The sequence below is a fragment of the Phalacrocorax carbo genome, chromosome 1 (genome assembly GCF_963921805.1).
Source record: "Phalacrocorax carbo chromosome 1, bPhaCar2.1, whole genome shotgun sequence".
NCBI lineage: Eukaryota > Metazoa > Chordata > Aves > Suliformes > Phalacrocoracidae > Phalacrocorax > Phalacrocorax carbo.
Genome location: NC_087513.1, coordinates 7,640,194 through 7,658,085, shown reverse-complemented (window position 1 = coordinate 7,658,085; position 17,892 = coordinate 7,640,194). Strand labels below are relative to the sequence as shown.

General features: G+C 44.2%; 1 protein-coding gene across 5 annotated transcripts in view; it reads right to left on the bottom strand.

The window, feature by feature from the left end:
- The window catches only part of CAMK1D (calcium/calmodulin dependent protein kinase ID), a 293,586-nt gene that overhangs the window by 79,836 nt on the left and 195,858 nt on the right, over positions 1–17,892 (bottom strand). For all 5 annotated transcript variants that reach the window (XM_064443201.1, XM_064443194.1, XM_064443209.1 and 2 more), the window contains one exon: positions 13,020–13,094. In XM_064443201.1, coding sequence (XP_064299271.1) covers positions 13,020–13,094 — 75 coding nt within the window. The remainder of the gene's footprint in view (positions 1–13,019; positions 13,095–17,892) is intronic.

Sequence of the window (17,892 nt, the reverse complement as noted above, 5' to 3'; positions counted from 1 at the left end):
CGTGAGCTGTCTTCTTTGCCACTGTCCCTGTGGTGGCAGCAGGAGCCCCTGCTCCGGGGTCTGCACCAGCAGCTCACACAGCAGCATACTGAAATTTAGAGCCAGCCAATCCTTCCTGACTCATTAACAGCCGATAGGTATTTGCAGTGGTTCTTCACGATGTTAGAGGCACACCATTATGTCATTTGCCTTGCCAGAGGCTGCCACACAACAGGAAAAGCAACCAAGCAATAAAATATACCTGCTCTTGCCTCCCACCGGCATCCAAGGGGTTGTAACCTACAGACCAGCTTTAGGTGACCTAGAGCAGAATGTAAGTATCAAGTACAGTCCCTTCTGGGATGTCTCTGGCACACTATGCTGCTGCAGTTTTGGAGAGCAGTACATCTGCCTGTGCAATGAGAAAAACCCGTAGCAAAACACCTTGTGCAGGAGAAGACCTTGGGTGAAGATACGTGCAAGTGGAGTGGGTTGAGAGCAGACGTGTGGTCAGGAATGAAGCTCAGCCACAGGTGATAACCTATTAAATGCCTATCACCTGGTCACATTTAACAGCATACTCCAAGGAAAAGGAAATTCAGGCCAGAGAGCAGCATTGGAGCTTCAGCTAAATGCACAGACAGTGGCTACATCATGATTTTTTTTTTACATTTTCTCCCCACTTAGTTTTTTCACCTGTGCCGTTGTGCAAACTGTTGCCTTTTTGCACTAAAATTTTGAACATACACAGCCATGAATGAAGTAGCAAATTTCTTGAGTTAATTCAGCTCAGGTAGGGTCAGATTAAAAGTAGAGACTGTTCAAAAGCACCTCTCTCCAGCTTTGTGGGAAGAGCTGCGGGCAGCAGCCCTGGCTCCTCCTGCCTGCTTCTGCTTGCAGGCAGCGTCCTCACTCCCACTCCATTATAGAGTAAATGCCCATACACAGCAGAGAAATTACCTCTCCCCAGAATGTTCCCATGTGCTGTTTTTAGGAGCTGCTGTGGCTCTCCTGAGAGTGGCCACATCTCAATAGTGAGGAAAGGGACTCAAACTACAACCATGTTAAGCTTCTGGGGGAAAAAAGTGCCAGATAAAATGCCTTTCCCCAGGAAATTTGCTTTTAAAAATATATTTCATCTTGTGTAAAGTATGACCCAATCTTCAATGACGGAAATCCAACCTATGTTTCCCTTACCACCCTTCAAACTAGGCAAGACAGCAACAATGTCAACAAGCCCTTTATACAGAAAATCCAGCCACAAAACCCTCTGAAAAGAGAAGATTTAAAAGCTACTGGCAGAGCGTTTCCAGCCCCAAGAGGCAAAATGTCAGAAGAACTCTCTGCAAAAGGTCCTGCCCCATCCTTACAGGGAAACAAGCATTAATTGATGGAAAAGACCCTGGGCTCCAGTGAGATAAATATTCCCACAGATAAGCCTGGTGAGCAAGGTGAGGAAAATTCCCTCTTTTCTCTTCAGTATCGCTTAATTATGTTTACACATCTCCTGTCCAGTGGCAGTGGGTAATGTTTTGCAACAGGGTGACCACGAACTTTCAGGCTGAGTGTATCGTAGAAGCATAGCATCATTAAGTTTGGAAAAGACCTCTAAGATCATCAAGGCCAACCATCAACACAACACTACCATGTCTCCTAAACCATGCCCTGAAGTGCCACATCTACGTGTTTTTTGAACACCCCCAGGGATGATGATTCCACCACCTCTCTGGGCAGCCTGTTCCAATGCCTGACCACTCTCTCACTAAAGAAATTTTTCCTAATATCCAATCTAAACCTCCCCAGATGCAGGTTGAGGCCATTTCCTCTCATCCTATCACTAGCGGTCTGGGAGAAGAGACCAACCCCCACCTCACTACAACCTCCTTTCAGGTAGTTGTAGAGAGTGATAAGGTCACCCCTCGGCCTCCTCTTCTCCAGCTTAAACAACCCCAGTTCCCTCAACCTCTCCTCATTAGAATTTTTCTCCAGACCCTTCACCAGCTTCGTTGTCGTTCTCTGGACACACTCCAGCAACTCAATGTCCTTCTTGTACTGAAGGGCCCAAAACTGAAGATAGTATTTCAGGTGCGGCCTCACCAGTGCCGAGCACAGGGGCACGGTCACTGCCCTGCTCCTGCTGGCCACACTATTCCTGATACAAGCCCGGATGCTGTTGGCCTTCTTGGCCACCTGGGCACACTTCTGGCTCATGTCAGCCAGCACCCCCAGGTCCTTCTCCTCTGGACAGCTCTCCAGCCACTCCTCCCCAAGCCTGTAATGTTGCCTGGGGTTGTTGTGACCCAGTGCAGGACCCAGCACTTGGCCTTGTCGAACCTCATACAATTGGCCTTGGCCCATTGATCCAGCCTGTCCAGGTCCCTCTGCAGAGCCTTCCTGCCCTCAAGCAGATCAACACTCCTGCCCAACTTGGTGTCACCTGCAAACTTACTGAGGGTGCACTTGATCCCATCATCCAGATTGTTGATAAAGATACTAAAAAGAACCAGCTCCAAAACTGAGCCCTGGGGAACACCACCATGATGACAGGAGGCTTCACAATGATGGCAGGATGGATGCTTGGCTCTGCTTTCTCCTAAAGGAATAAACCCTTTTCTGGAGCTGTAAGAGACTCATGGCAGAGTTTTAATGGCAAAAAACCCTAAGGCAGAGATTAACAGTTTGAAGAATTTTATTTTTAACTGGCATTTAATGTTAAGAATGCCAACCCCAGTTTTTGGTAATGCTGCCTCTTTGTATGCTTACATAGGTCTTAAAATCTCAGCTCTCTTTCAGTGGATTTCAAATTGTATTTCTGACTTCTTTTCCATTACAATTCATTTGGGGAGGGGTATCTTCTTTCCTCAGGGACATACAGACATATGAAGGCTCCACTATGTCTCACCTAAGGATGTCGCTGCTCCTTAGAGTATCATCAAAAAGGGTTAAAGAGTGAAGAAAATAGAATTACAGAGGGGGTAAATGCTGCTAACCAAGAGAATAATCAGACAGAATAAACACCAAACTCCTCCAAAACATCTTTAGTTCTCTAGTACAGGAAGCCTTTTACAGCTAAGCCAGGATCACACGGCCCTAAATGGGAATTTTGTCTTGGAGAAGAATGGAAAAGACGACATAAGTATTTGGGTCTCTGAACACACTTTCCCTCCAATTTAAGGGGAAAAATGGCCTTTACAGGCTATGATACAACCATGTGGCATGAATCAGAATAAAATGAGCACATGTGCTATAAATGCATCAAAGAAAGGCTTCACCAGCAGCAATATTTTCTTTTTCTATAAAATGCTTAAAAAAGTAAAAGTTTGGCTAGAGCAGACCTAACCACTGTTTCAGAAAAAAGAAAAATCCAAACCCTCCAGATTTATTTTCCATTGAATAATTTTCCAGGGAGAATGTTTAAAGCAGAAAATTATGGCAAGAACTTCTGCAGTCCTATGAAAATAGTTTCTGTAAGAAGAGGTAACCACAGCACTACAAAAGCAAGCCAAAACAGGATTTCAAACAGCAACCTGTATTTCCATTAAAAATTCTAGGTTTTACACAACCCTTTTTAGAGTTTTGGCCCCCAGACCAGCCACAGAAAACGATATGAATCTCCCTGGCTTTAAAAATAAGCCCTATGTAGAGTCTTTGGGGCAAGTGTAAAGGAAGAGATCTTTTCTTCCAGCATGAATATGAGTGGGATGATAATGCTTCATCCATCACTTTGCTTACTGGGTTCTTCTTCTAGAAGTTGTACACAGAGTAGCTTGGTAATATAATAAAAATATAACTTCAAGTTAGTGCCACACTGACTCTGGAGTCGCATATAGACTCTTGAGCAGAGTAACCCACCTGACTATACTACCTAGAACAGAGGTCAGAGCTGAGATATGAGCATGCTTGGGAAACTGAGCCTATTTTTTGGCCACAAAATCATTAAATATCTTCTGGTATGCACTGACATGTAACACTCATGAGCCTACTGCTGTCCCCTTTGCCACAGTCTGTACAACTTTCCTCCAGAAGAAAACTCAAGAGGGAAGAACAACTTTTAATAATGGTTTCACCATGTAAAAGAATGGACTTGTGAATGCCAATGTTAATTTTGCATCTTGCTTCAATGACGTGTTATTTCACTTCAAAGCTTTCCAGGTTGTTATGAAAGTCCTTTTCTGTTTAAATGAGTGTAACCATTTAATCAGAATGCCTCCACGTTGTGCCTGAGAGGGATCCTACCATATAATAATGAATTTTCATACTGTGGCATACACGGATTTAACATTTATTATCTGCCTTGCTGCAAAGCCCCTTCCTCCTGAAGAAAGCACCAGCTATTTAATTGATTTTAGTGCACCACAGCATAAATTACCAGGTACTGAAAGATGCAGAACTAAATGTAAAAGACTCATTCAGTGACTACATGAACGCCAAGTAACCAGCAATGAAGCTTCTGGGCAAGGCATGAAAGGAAGGAGATGGTTATCCAAAGCCAACAAAATGGAGAGAAAATTACTAGGGCTCTAAATAGCCACCTGCCTGCTGTTCAGAGAGAAAGACCTCACTCTTGCTCTCAGGGAAGCAGTGATATTATACAGGATTATATATAGATATATATATATATTGCTGCCCTGTGAATTTCCTATACCAGACCAAGCTATACAACACAGGAACATTTGCTGCCGTGCCTAGCTGCACAGGAAGCCCTAACTGGGGAGTTAGCAAGGGAACTGCTGGTGGCCTGAAGGAAGGAACTCCAGTTGATGATGCCAAAACTTATTGTTGTAAAAAAACAATCAAGGCATATACTCTCACCATAAGGGTTTGGTACTGGCCATTGTTGGGGTCTGGACATTACATCAAAAAACCTCTCAGAAAATACTTGCTTCCTGTACTCACCAGTACAGGGAAATAATTATATATGCTTGTCTGATTTATGAGCCCTTCAAATATTTCTGTAACTTTACAGAATAATATATTAGAACAAGCTCTATTTGGAATTTTGCACCAAACTTCTTGTTTACCTTATTGGCAACAGCAGCTTTGCAACAATAGATATCTTAAGTCCATTTCAGATTAAAAAGTCCATTTTTATCTGAACTGCTCACATTTCTGTAAAAGCAAACATTGTAATGCTGTCTGTTCAATGAAAATGTGGAAATGTTTCTCTGTTGTCTTTTTATTCCCAAGGCTACAGGGGAAAAAAGTCACTCTCCATCAGATGTCACATAGCACTTTAAAAAAAACCAAACCCTCAGTGTTGCCTTGCTAATGAGTTCATAGTGGGACACTTCAGACTAAGCTAACAATAATGACTGCAAGCTTAGGAGCAAGGATGTTGACAATCATCTACACCAGTTGAAGGTGACTGCCTATAAGTGGTTTTGGAAACCATCATAAGAATGTCTTTTATAGTCCCCAAGATTAATAAGGTTCTCACCATTCCTGTGTTGCTGTAGGAAGGCTGGACTTATGCTCATGGACTCTAAAACGCCTGCTCCTAGCCACAGCTGAAGCCCTTACACATAAAACAGTACATGGAAGCCACAGGGCTGCTGTTCAGTGCTGTTCGCAGGACAAAATGCTGTATTTGGAGGGGACACAGGGAGTAGGAGCTACCAAAAGTCCCGCCATAGCCAGAAAGAAGCAGAAAACCTGAAGTAGTAAGAGCAGCTAGGACCATCCAATGAGCACATAGGCCACTTTTGGGAATATAGACTCCACACAATTACAGGTATATAAAAGTCATCCTGGAGATCACTCTGTGGTATGTTAATCGGTTACCAACAAATCTGCCCATGCTCTGATCTCTACTCTTACATTAATCCTTCCTAGACTACTTATAACCCCTCAGCCACTGGAAAAGGGAGATACTGCTTTGTATTGAACACTCACCAGCATAACCTAACTGATGTAATAATCATTTTTCCCCAAAAGAAAAAGATGTGAAATTCATGCTGGATTAATAACTACTATCCAGTTCCCAGGGGCATGATGCTAGGGGTGAGTTTATTATGTGGTCAGCAGCTTGCAAAGCTCTAGTGGGAAAGTGCTGAAGTGCAGAAAGATTAACTCCTTTAGCTTTTTAATAGGCTGACCTGTGTTGTTCAGTCAATATGCCTTTGAAGATAAAGCATGATTTTTTTCTAAGATATCTTTTTTTGAGCTATACTGATAGGCCATACTCTGACTGTGCTAAGCACTAGAAGTGGTCTGCAAACGAAACCTGTATTGCACATGCCCAAATAATAAGGACACTGTCAAAATCTAACATCCCAGTTCTGCAGCTTGGGCCCATGTCCACAATGTATCCACATTGAAGGCTGCGATGGGCCCAGGATTCATTTTCTTGAGTGCTTCTCCCATGATCACGGTCTGATGCTCCCAGTCGTGTCACACATGCTCAATTCTGTTGCTGCTTCCCACTTTGCTTTCCATGTTCACCAGCTGGATCCATCCCTGGAGAGCTGTGCCTTCTATAGCACCCTCCCCCAGTTCAATAGATCTTGTCCACAGAAGCAGCAAAAGACTTTTTTCAACAACAGGGTGTAGTTAGTGCCATCCACTGCAGAGTCATGAAGGCTGCTTTGTCTAAATCACTGATGTTTCACTCCACAAGCTGTGAGGAAATGAAGTCTTGCCTAACTAGAGCCCCATAGTCTCTGCTCAGCTGTGTCAAAGTCCAAGCGAAGCTCCCTTGGCACCTCGCAGGCTCTTTCCTGGCGTGCCCAGATGTGCATCAGCCTTCCCGGTGCTGTAGTTCTTAAGTAGCATTTGCTCCAAAAAAAAAACCAAAATCAAGCAAACAATTTATCCAATAATGGATTAATATAAAATGCATGTGTATTTGCTTGACCAGGAATTGGGAACAGGTCTTTCCCTGGCACATCCGTTAAGTGTCCTAGCCAATACAGCCCATTAGATCCATCTGCCATGTACATCTACCACATATCTTATTCCTGTGCAGCACGAAGAGGTGCTGGAAGCACGGGATCCAAGGCTTTTGACATAGACCCAGTGTATTTTCAATGGGTGCCAGGTGCTACTTCAGGCTGGCCCTTTTAAGACACCTTATGTGAGCTAGGAGTGTTGGAAATAAAGAGCAGAGTCTATGGGTGTGCAGCTGACCTCCTATCCTGTATCATTAATCAAACTGAATCCCCTGGCCCATGGTCATCAGCTCCAGTGTTCTTCATTACTGGTATTGTTTCTCCTGTTACCATTACTGTTTTTACTAATTATGATAATAAACACATGAACTGCAGAAAAAGGTGATGCTGAGGGGCTTCTCTCAGGTGCTTGGACATAAGTATTTTCTGCTGCTAGACAACCTAGCTTGCTTTTATCGTTCATACAAGTCCCGTTGTGAATGCAGAGGTATTTCCTTCTGTCTTTTGCATAATGTGTTACAGGCACAAAAAACCCAAGTACGGGAATAAATCTCATCGAAGTATGTGGTGTGGCAGATCTATGTTTTGCTTTAATTAGCATCCTGATGTGATAGCAGCTTGGCGTGCCTATCGCTGTTTTGTAACGCAGTGCGTCCTTGCTAGACTCCTTAAGGAACCTGGCAAACACGGCACTTCCCTCCATTGTCTGTTGTTTTTCTTGGAAGCTGAATATTTTCATTGAAATGTCACTTGCACACCCCGTCCACGCTCAGCTGCTCTCGGAGCGCGCTCAGGCATTGGGCTTTCAAAAAACAAAGGGAATTCGGCACTTCATCATGGCTGAGCACTCCACTTATTTGCAAAGTATACAGGTGAAAGGCAAAACCTCAAGCAGCGTAGATCCAGTAATAATAAAAAATTCTGCAGATTTTACCACAGGTAGGTACCTGCCTGTTTAAGCTGCCTCCCAAGCCATCACAAGGTTATAAGGTGATTGTGTGTGGTGGAGGAGAGCTGATAAACAGCAGGAACGGGACACTGGGACTCTGAGCCTGCAGACTTCTGGGCAGGGCTCTCCTTGGTGCGTGACTTCCACCTGGCAGGAAGGAGCTCCCGTCATCTTGGCTTTTCTGTGATGGAAATCATCTGAATAATTCAGCAGAGTTAAGATGCCAAGCTGGAAAAACCCCAAGGTCAGGGTTTTAGGCTCAGTTTGGGCTGTGGTTTTTTGCAAAGATTAGGAGAAGCATTTCATTTTGACTGATCTAGGCTGCTGACACTAAAAGCTTGTTCTGAGCAGAGTCATTAGAGCCTCAAAAGACCTCACGCAGGGGAAATACTCCAGTTTCCTTGGAGAACCAGAAACACCAGCTGACAGGATGCAGGTAAAGAAGCCCTCTTGCTGAGAGGATCAGGCCAACTCTTTGGGAGCACAGCCTCTCAGCGAGGTGGAACACTATACCAGACTGGTGGTAGGGTTTTCACTTTCTTTAACTAGAGTTTGGTATTAATAAGAATTCCTCTGGATTCAGCACTATTCTTGACTGCGAAAAACAGTGCAGAGAAACACATAGGTGTTCAAGTTCGATCATTATCTACCCAGCCACATGCTTTCCAGGGCCTGCTCCTGTAACATACCCATTTGAATGGTTCTGTTACCTTCAGGAGGAATTACAGAAATAAGACTTCCAGCAAAGCAGGTTAAAATTGCAGCCTGGAAAACTTAGTTATTAGGAAATTCTCTGCACCCATAAGGACGTTAAACAATGGTGTTGATTCCCTGGGGAGTGTGCGACTGGATGTTTTTAAGAACAGGTTAGAAAAACATCTGCTAAGGCTGATCGGCCAGCACAGGCAGCATATTCTGCCCTGGGACAGACACGTGAATTCCATAAGTTTTGGAGGTGCTTTTTAGACCTGTTTTTAGCCTGGTTTCCAAAATGAAGTGAGGCAATGGCTCTCCACCCCAGTTTGCCAGCCCTTAGTAACTTCTAACCCAATGGGTGAATTTCAACTTTGACATAAGAGTAGGGGGAGCAAAAATGTTAAGTTGCTACGTGTTTTAAGCAAATACAGATGAATAAAGGAGAACAAGGAAATTAATGTCTTCATTGATTTTTCACGTGGCCCCATATCCTTTAGGAGAGGCAACAGCCCCAGGTCCTGTGGAGCTGTGACTAGCACAGGGCGTACACAGATCTGCAGGAAACCAAACTTCACTGCTTCACGCTTCAACGCAGGCGAACAATACAGATGAAGTCGGAGTTGAGCTTAGGGAATCTGCTCCAACCTGCCCAGGCGGCACACTCAGAAACAGCATTTGCAAACGGGCCCGTAACACTCAGATGGAAGAGACGTGTTTATGTAAATCCATTTTACACATGATTTTCCAGCATGCAGAAAATGAATCATCAATACCCAAAGAAGCCAATTATGCCAATGAAATACTAGTATGTGACAATACTAACCCCAACAAGTTATCGGGATATCTCCCTACACTGACGAGGTGAAGGCAGGCAGCTTAGAAGGTACGGTAGGGTAATTCTTGCCAAGTAGCACCAACAGCAACAAAAATCCTGTAACCGCTCCCTAATAAAGTTTACTATCATACCAAGACACAGCTCAATAAAACTTTTCTTTCTGAAAGCACTTTATTTCCCCCTGTCTTCTACAATACCCTGCAGGGAAATCTAAACCAGCATCCAGAAGGAATTAAACTTTCAGAGTATTTTAGTGTTTGTCTTTGTTGCCTGTGTAGGTCTTAACGGTACTATAGGAAATCCAAGTTTGGAAAGGAGCAGGTGTTTTCTTGGTTAGAAAGCACATCATCGTAATGGAAATATGACAAAATCTCAATGCTCTACAGTATTTTTCTATAGTATCTGAAAAATTTTAGCAGAATCATCATAGGAGAGGCAGTGATTATCCTACTTCTGTATTCTGCTTTGCAGCTGCACCGGTAACTCCACCACATACCAAAGCTGAGCAATACTGCCTGCAGCAAATGACAGCATGGAGTTGTCCGTAACCTTGCTAAACTTAGAGTCATTGGGTTGGAAAATCCTGTATTTTTGAAAAATAAATAAAGAAAACATGGCCCGGTTACTTCTAAGGAGCAGGTTAACACTTTGAGACAGCACATGAAATTCTGAGCTGTCAAATCTGGGGATCTCCAAGCTGGACATTGGCCTACCTTACACTAAGAGGGTTGTGGCAGTTTGAACAATTTTATGATGCTTGTATACAATGTATGTAAAAACAAGGTGGTGAAACCAAAGCCAGAGATCAGAGCTCCCCATGAACATGCCAGGAAACACATAGGACAGATTAACCAACAGCTACATAAACCTGGAAGAGCTCCCAGAAGGATTGGAGGGAATAAATTCAGTGTCAAGTAACATGGACAGCTGCCTCTTCACATCTCTTCCTACCAGCTCCAGCACAGACACTGCCACCAGTGCTTGCCCATATCTTTGACAGAATAAACAAGGTGCAATATGGACTGCTAACAAGCATGGCTCTCAAGTAAAAGTAGATATACCAGAGGGCAAACATACACAGGGAGGCTTGGTCTACCTCCAGCAGCCTTCTCCCACAGAGGTGTTGTGAGACGCTCAGGGGCTGCAATATGGATTTCCCACACCACTGCAAGGAGTGCTTTAAAGGCTGGTAATGAAAATGGTGTCCATGCTTGGGAAACGTTAGTTAGTGCCCACTTAGCAAGCAATGGGACAAGGAGAAGGGCATATGGATTTGAGATTTGTCATGCCCATGATACTGAGCTTTGAGTGGCCCTAATTTTACCACCCCTTTTTTTTTCTAATTAAAATGCTTCTTCCTGAAAGCTGCTTGATTAGACCCCCTTCTGCTTCATATCAAAGTCCAGTTTTAAATGTAGGCAACTATTGTCCTGTTTAGAAGAAATACACAAAAATGAGAAGCTAAAAAACCCACAAGGTATCTAATAATAAATAGGGCAGAGATGTAAACAAACAGATACCTCATGCTGTGCAATGCTTCACAGCTATTGTATCAACAAGTTGGTGTTACCGTGGAAACAAGAGATTATCCATGCACGCCTTCTCCCAGACAGAAACCAGGAAAGGGGGCTTGCAGGATTGATTTTGAGTCTTTCGGAGTTGCCACCCAACTACTGCTGCCGATTGATCCTAATCCCAACTATTGATGAATATTCAGAGGCAGTACAGGGGTTGCACCATCCTTAATGCAACATCCACAGCAATGAGGGTGGGTACCCGGACATCTTGTCCTCTCCACCTTGGGACACAACCCTTTCCAAGAAAGTGCAGAAGAGTTATTCCCTGGAAATACCCCGTGCAGAGCAAAGAACACCACGGCCTTGTTTGATTCACAGAAGCAAGGAGGGCCAACAGCAACAGCTTGGCACAACATCAAATGACTTTAATAAAATTAAGCTTAAGCTAACATGTTGTACCCCATAGTTGAGGCAGATTAAGAGCACACACACACGAGTTTTGCCACACGGGCTCTCTGTGTGAGTGGGAATTTGTTACAGTGCTGTCCCTTGATTGCATTCATGTGCCCATATTCAGATGAAATGACAACGCAGTTTTTGAGGATTTTCCCTGATTTTTCTTAATAGGAATGATAAAAAGCATTGATCCTACTTGCTGGCAGATAAAGTTCAATGCATGTGTATGCAGGATGTCTTGGTCTACCTCGTAACACAAGCTGCAGCTATTTGTTGGGGCTGGAGAGTGCTCAGACCTGCCACCCGAATGCTGTGGACAGGTTCCTGGCTCCTGACTTGAGCAGGGCATCTCACCCCGGTGGGCATCAGTGAAGCTGTGTCTATCTGGAACAGCTAAATAAATACTTGGCCCTTGGAAAATTAGTTGACTGGGTTTACCAATACAGCTATAACAGAAAGGATAATTTCCTAGTAAGTGTTGAATTATGAGCAAGCAGAAATTTATACTAAAATATATTCAGTGTCACCTATGATTACCGATCTACATTTCAGACAACCCAATGGTCTGGACGCAAGAAATTTAGAAAAGTGAGGGTTGCACAACATTAAACAAGCTAATAATAAGTAGGAGTAATATTGATTATTTTTTTTCTAAAAAAATTAAACAAAAATAAGGATTTGTGAATCAACTGGTCACGGAACTGGTACTTCCCACAATCCAGCTGGTTTGTTGGAATTTGTATGACACCGATGTTCCTGTGCAAGTCCTTTTGCAGGACTCTGGGCTGAAATGCACAGCTACAAAGACAGATTAAAAAAGTACAGGGCACTAGTATTCCCATACTGCCAGCAGAACAGCTTCTTCCCATGGGGTATTTAACCCCAGAGCTGCCTCTATCAGATGCTCCAGGCTTCCCTATGGCACATCTGGCTCCTCACAGCTGTTCTTTATTAGCCTGCCCTGTCTGTTCTGCTCCTGTGACCTCATTTAAAAAAAAAACAAAGACATACTATAAAAAGAGAGAGACTAGAGATGGTAAGAAAACACTTTTAACTTCAAACCATGTTTCGTAATTTATTTCAGAAAGGGGGGTGGGGGAGGAAGCAGTATGAGCATCACTTCCCTCCTCCCTACCACGTGGGTGTGATGGGAGAAGCAGGTGGGTGTGATGGGAGGACCAGGTCAGCCACAGAATATTGTGCACCTGATGGGATCCTGATCTTCTCAGGCTCAGAGAGAGAAAATGGGAAAGAAAAGGGGCTCTGGTGAGAGAGATGTGTCAAGAAGAGCTAATACTGCTGCTGAGACAAGGATGATGCTTTCTTGCAAATCCAGCACCCATGCACTGGTGTCTCGGGTCACCTCTCACTCAGTACAGACCAGGTCTCTGTTCAGTCACAGAGAACTAAACCGTGGCAACTCCATACATAAGGAGCCAGTTCTGATCCCCTTAACATCTCCTCTTTGCTCTGGTTTAATTTGGGCGAGACTATTCACAAAACACCTGAGTTCCCAATTTCACAACAGCCCAGCCCATCACGCCTGGAAATGCATTTTATCCACCTGGTGAGAATTTTGCAGACTGCAGCACACAAGACAAATACCTCTCATGTATCCCATCTTTTGGGTTAAAAAACAAAACCAGAACAAGAAAAGTTGGCAATTTTGACACAAAAACATCATTAGGTCCAGTACTTACAATTGCATGACCAGATATAAATGGTTCGGACTCTCATAGATGTCTTCCAAGGCAACTATATTTTCATGCTTGATCCTGAAAAACCATAAGATAAGATTAAATACTGACTCTTATTTTTTACATGGCTGCAAAACATAAAGCTTGTTTTAGTTAGATGCTACTTGTCAGTGCTTTATTCAACATCATAAAATACAATCTTGACAAAAATAAACAGTCAGGAGTGCTTCGCAGCCCTGAATACTGTTATTACTTGAAATTCCTCCAATCCTCTCTGAAGCCAAAATATTTAAGGGTTAAGTGTCTGGGGCATTAGATGTTTACAGTTCCTGTGTCAGATCCATGAAGATTGTTGGGTGGAGGTTGAAGTCTTAGGACAGCAGCAAAGCAGGGCACAGGGGGGTGATGGAGGCAGGGAGAAGGCAGGGATTTGCCCCCGCGCAGAAGCTGGCATAGACAGGCAGCAGCCATATGACAGACCCAAGCTCCGTCCCACCAAATTTGCCCTGCTCCAATGTCATATCTGCCCTGGATGCCCAAATTTCCCTGCAGCATTATTAAACACCACGTGGTTTGTGTGCAACAGCTCCAAGCATCTTCATGGATTTTCTACACCCTCACCGTTCCCACCCATCATTCCCACTAAGCTTCTTGTCAAAATGCTAGCTTTAAAGAGAAAAATCATCTCTACAAGCATGCATCTAATTAACTACTCAGAGCAATGCCTCTCTGGGTTTGCTCCTTAAATGCTTACAAATAATTTCCAAAGGATACATTTAACTGGTGCAAACCCTAAAGAGACTACCAGTGCAACTCCAGGGGCAGAATATTAATTATACCAATTGCAGACGGTTGTTTTAAGAACAAGAGAAAGCTGGGAAATGCTAAGCAGAGACCACTTAATAAACAACAGATGGATGCGTTCAGAAAGAGAGTGAGTGCATTGTCAGCAAATGCAAAACTCTCTTCATGTTTCAAGGTTCAAGTAGCTTAATTAAGATCTTTAATCCTGTGTCAGAACCTCATCCTCAACGGTCCCAAGTGCCCTAACGTCTGCGTGAAGGTGCTAAGAGCAGAAAGTCCCCTGCACTCCGGCAGGATCTTTCCCCTAAGAACACAGACTAATCCAATTTCCTCTGAATTCACTGGTAAGATTATGACTGACCTGAATTTATGCCCATAATCAGTCATCAAAATCTGCATTCTTATAAAGACCTTCACGGACAGGAAATTTAACATCAACAATAGCTGAACTCAAATATAATGCACTACAGGATGTCAGAGCAACAAATACAAGAGTAGGGTCCTCACTCTACATAAATATCTGGAAAATCCCATGATATTTTAGCAAAATTTCCAGGTAGACTGCATCACAAATTAAGTTCTTAATACTGACAACAGGAAGCCAATACATCACCCACTTGGCTTTATGCAGCACAGTTTGGAAACCTTTATTTTGCCATGCAGGTCTAGTGCCTGGTTCTTTAAGGGTTACAGTTGGGGCAAGGGCAGTTTCGCTTGTTGATACACTAGGATCCCAAATGACATTTCAAGCAAATAGTCACTTTTACTGGAAATTATTATACGTATTTATCCATTTTCCTCTATGCACATGCACATTCATATGATCATTTGTGTACCTCATACCATCACAATCAAGAAGGTATTTTTAATACAAATCATCTACTGTAACATTATCTGTTTAAAGCCTCCAATTTAGTCTGCTGTAAGCTTTTTACCATGTACTTATTAATGTTTTGCATTTCTATTTTTGAGAACCTCAGAGGTTCTTCAAACCAACGTAACCCCCCTCAGGCAGCTGCCAGCAACACCTAACTGTCACACACAGGGCTAACAGGTGGGTTACCCACAAAGATGAATAGCCGGGGAGGCAAGAAATAAAGATGAGAAAAGAGCTCATCAGACATGCAACACTGCATGCTGAGGGATGCCGCAAGACCCTCTCCCCTTTCTGATTTGCAAACCAAATGGGTAATGTGTCACTCCGCTCTCTGAAGGCCAATAAACTTGCTCAGTTCTAAAGTGAAGGGGGGAGAAAGGGTTTATCCTACCACTGCGGGGTCCTCCGTGTTGAGCCAATCTGCCCCTCTTTGAAATCAGAGGCAGGATGTGAGCACATGGGGTACAGGGAGACAGGGAATGTAAAACATAACGGGGAAGAAGGCAGCAGAATCACCCCAAAGTACAAAGGGAGCCATCCCCACAGGGATGAGGGTACTTGGAAGGAAGTATCCCTTTGGGAGGTGATGCCCGTGCACACCAGCCACTCCAAACGCTGATGGCCACTGCACTCGAGAGGCTTGCTGAGATGGGAGGGAAGCATTTTTTTCTACTTTGCCTCAGTCTCCCCAAGACCAACAGGGCCTTAATCATGGCATTACACAGTGCTTAGTATTCCCAGGGAAGTGCACATTGCGTGCCTGCAAATTATGCAGTTTGACCTACACGGCATTTCTCTGTTCAGATGGACTCTTAAATGACAAGCTATTCAAAGGAAAATGGAATTCAAAATTCAAAAAAGATCGATGGAAATCACTTGGGAAGAAACCTACAGTTTAGACCATGTTGCGGGTTGTGTTGCTGAAGCCGGACCAGAGCAGCGGTGGGCTTCCCAGCAGAGGTCACTGCAGCCAGCAGCAGCCACCCGCTCCTCTGCCGTTCGCTCCACCCGCAGAAATTCATGTACTCCTTTCTTCACTTTGAAGCATGGGTGAGCAATCACTTACAGCCCTGATACACAATAATTAACCCTTCAAGGCCGAACAGTGTTCATCACAATAACATCCCGGGATTTGGGAGATTGGGTGCAATATTCTCACAGCATTTTGGCAATACCACAAAGGCCAGTGGGGACTGGGACAAGTTTGTCCCACTCCTCTGCAAGCAGATCGGCAGTGCCAGACGTGCAGGTAACAGCCAGACACTTCTGGCTTGCACGGATGCTTGGCTACATGAAGGGCTGAGGAAAGCATTGTGCAGCAGCAGCTACTTGATGGTCATGGATCAGAAGGGATTTGGGAATGGCTTAATTAACTCCATTTTTATCCCCCTCTAGAAGCGCCAAGTGAATCTCAAAGGTTCAGAGGATTCATTCTGCTAATCCTTCAAATGCCTCCACACAGCCCCACCGGTGATCTCGCTTAGCAGAAATACTCACCGGACTATCTGATCTCAAGACCTGCCAGGATTTATTTTTTTTAAAGGTGCTGCTCTCATTTTACAAAAGGGGAAGTGGCATGCAGAAAAGCTACGCGTTTTTCTGTAGTCACATGAGAGGAGGTAGCAGAGGGTGCTGAGAAACCAGATCCCCTGACCCCAGAGTATGATCTTAGCTGATGAGCCGTATTATTCCAATCTCTTCTCCTTTGCATCTTGGTGAGAGGATCTTAACTGCACTTCTCTGCAGCCTTGTTCTTCCCTCTGTCTTTCCTCACCGGCCTCCCCCCTTCCCAATGTGTGGCTCCCACACTGCAACAGATAAACTGCCCTGGATTAATTCTGCACAAAGCAATGCATCAATGTTGTGGTGGTATGTAGGTGCAACATTATGGCTGAAGCAGAGGGGACATGGACATGGGCTGGGGTGACAGCAGTTCTCATTAACTGTTTCCAAAAAGAAGAAAAGCCCCGAAAGTAAACATCAAAACACAGGCTTGGTTAAAGCAAATTGTATCAGATTATGTAAATTGCTATGAGCAAGGAAACACCCAAGTAAGGAAACCTCCCTTACCACACTTGTAACCTCCCGTTTATCAGACTTGCCGTTTTCCCTAATGCTCTCCCTCCTCCCTGGCAAACCCTAGGTGCTGCTGGCATCTCCCACACCCTGATGTGTGCCTGCGAATCCCCCATCTGTGACACGAAGGGTGGGTGCCACCTCTGGCCACTGCTGCTTTGCTCATTTTCAAGAATGTTTTGAGGCCATTTGACAGAAAAAAGATGCCTAGAAATAAAAACAGAAATAAAGAGGGGCCAATACGGTAACCAATTTGCTCAGGACTCCTCACCCTACAAGGCCCATGAGATGCTGAAATCCAGGGGACAAAGAAGAGGAAAATAAATTTAGAGATCAGGGAGAAATCAGGGAAATTTAAGTATACAAAAAACCCATGAAGAGTGATTAATCCTAGTAAGGAACTATGAAAAGAAAGGATGGATTCACCATTTCCAGGGCAGTGCTGCTTTGGATGCTGTGCCACTGGCAGACACAAGCCTCAAGGCTTGATGCAGCCATGCAAAATTATCAAGTTTCCCCTCCGACCTTTCAGGTCTGTGATTCTGCCCATGTGCTGTTACAAAGGTGTCAGCAACGCAAATGAACAGAGGCAGTGCTGTACCTGAGCAATATTTTAACATACAAGCAAATTGCCAGTCAAGACTTAAAGGAGCAAACTGAACTGGGCAACCAGTGACTTCAGGTGACTTTTCCGAGCATGGCAGCTGTGCAAACAAGGGCTGACAGGAGAGTGTTTGATCTGCTGCAGAGCCCCAAGCACAGACTGGTCCCCTTTGCTTGTTGTGGAGTCATTGCACAAGAGCGTTGATAGGGTAATTGTCATTTCCCTGACTGCTAGAGCATCCAGTGCTGCTGAAACACAGAAACGTCTGCCTCTGAAGGACCTGGAACCTGTCCCTGAAACAAGACCCAACTTGACCAGGAGTGGCATTTGGCCCTGCATGACAGTTTCTATCATGCCAAACTGGGTGTGCTGGAGCGTTGGAGTAGTAATGAGTATGTGGTGTGGCGCTTCAGTGATGTTAAAATCCACTCTCACCATGGGCCAGAACAGAGCTGCCACATCCTATGCACTGCCACCAGGAGAGCACAAGTCCCATAGGATCACAACCAGCCCTA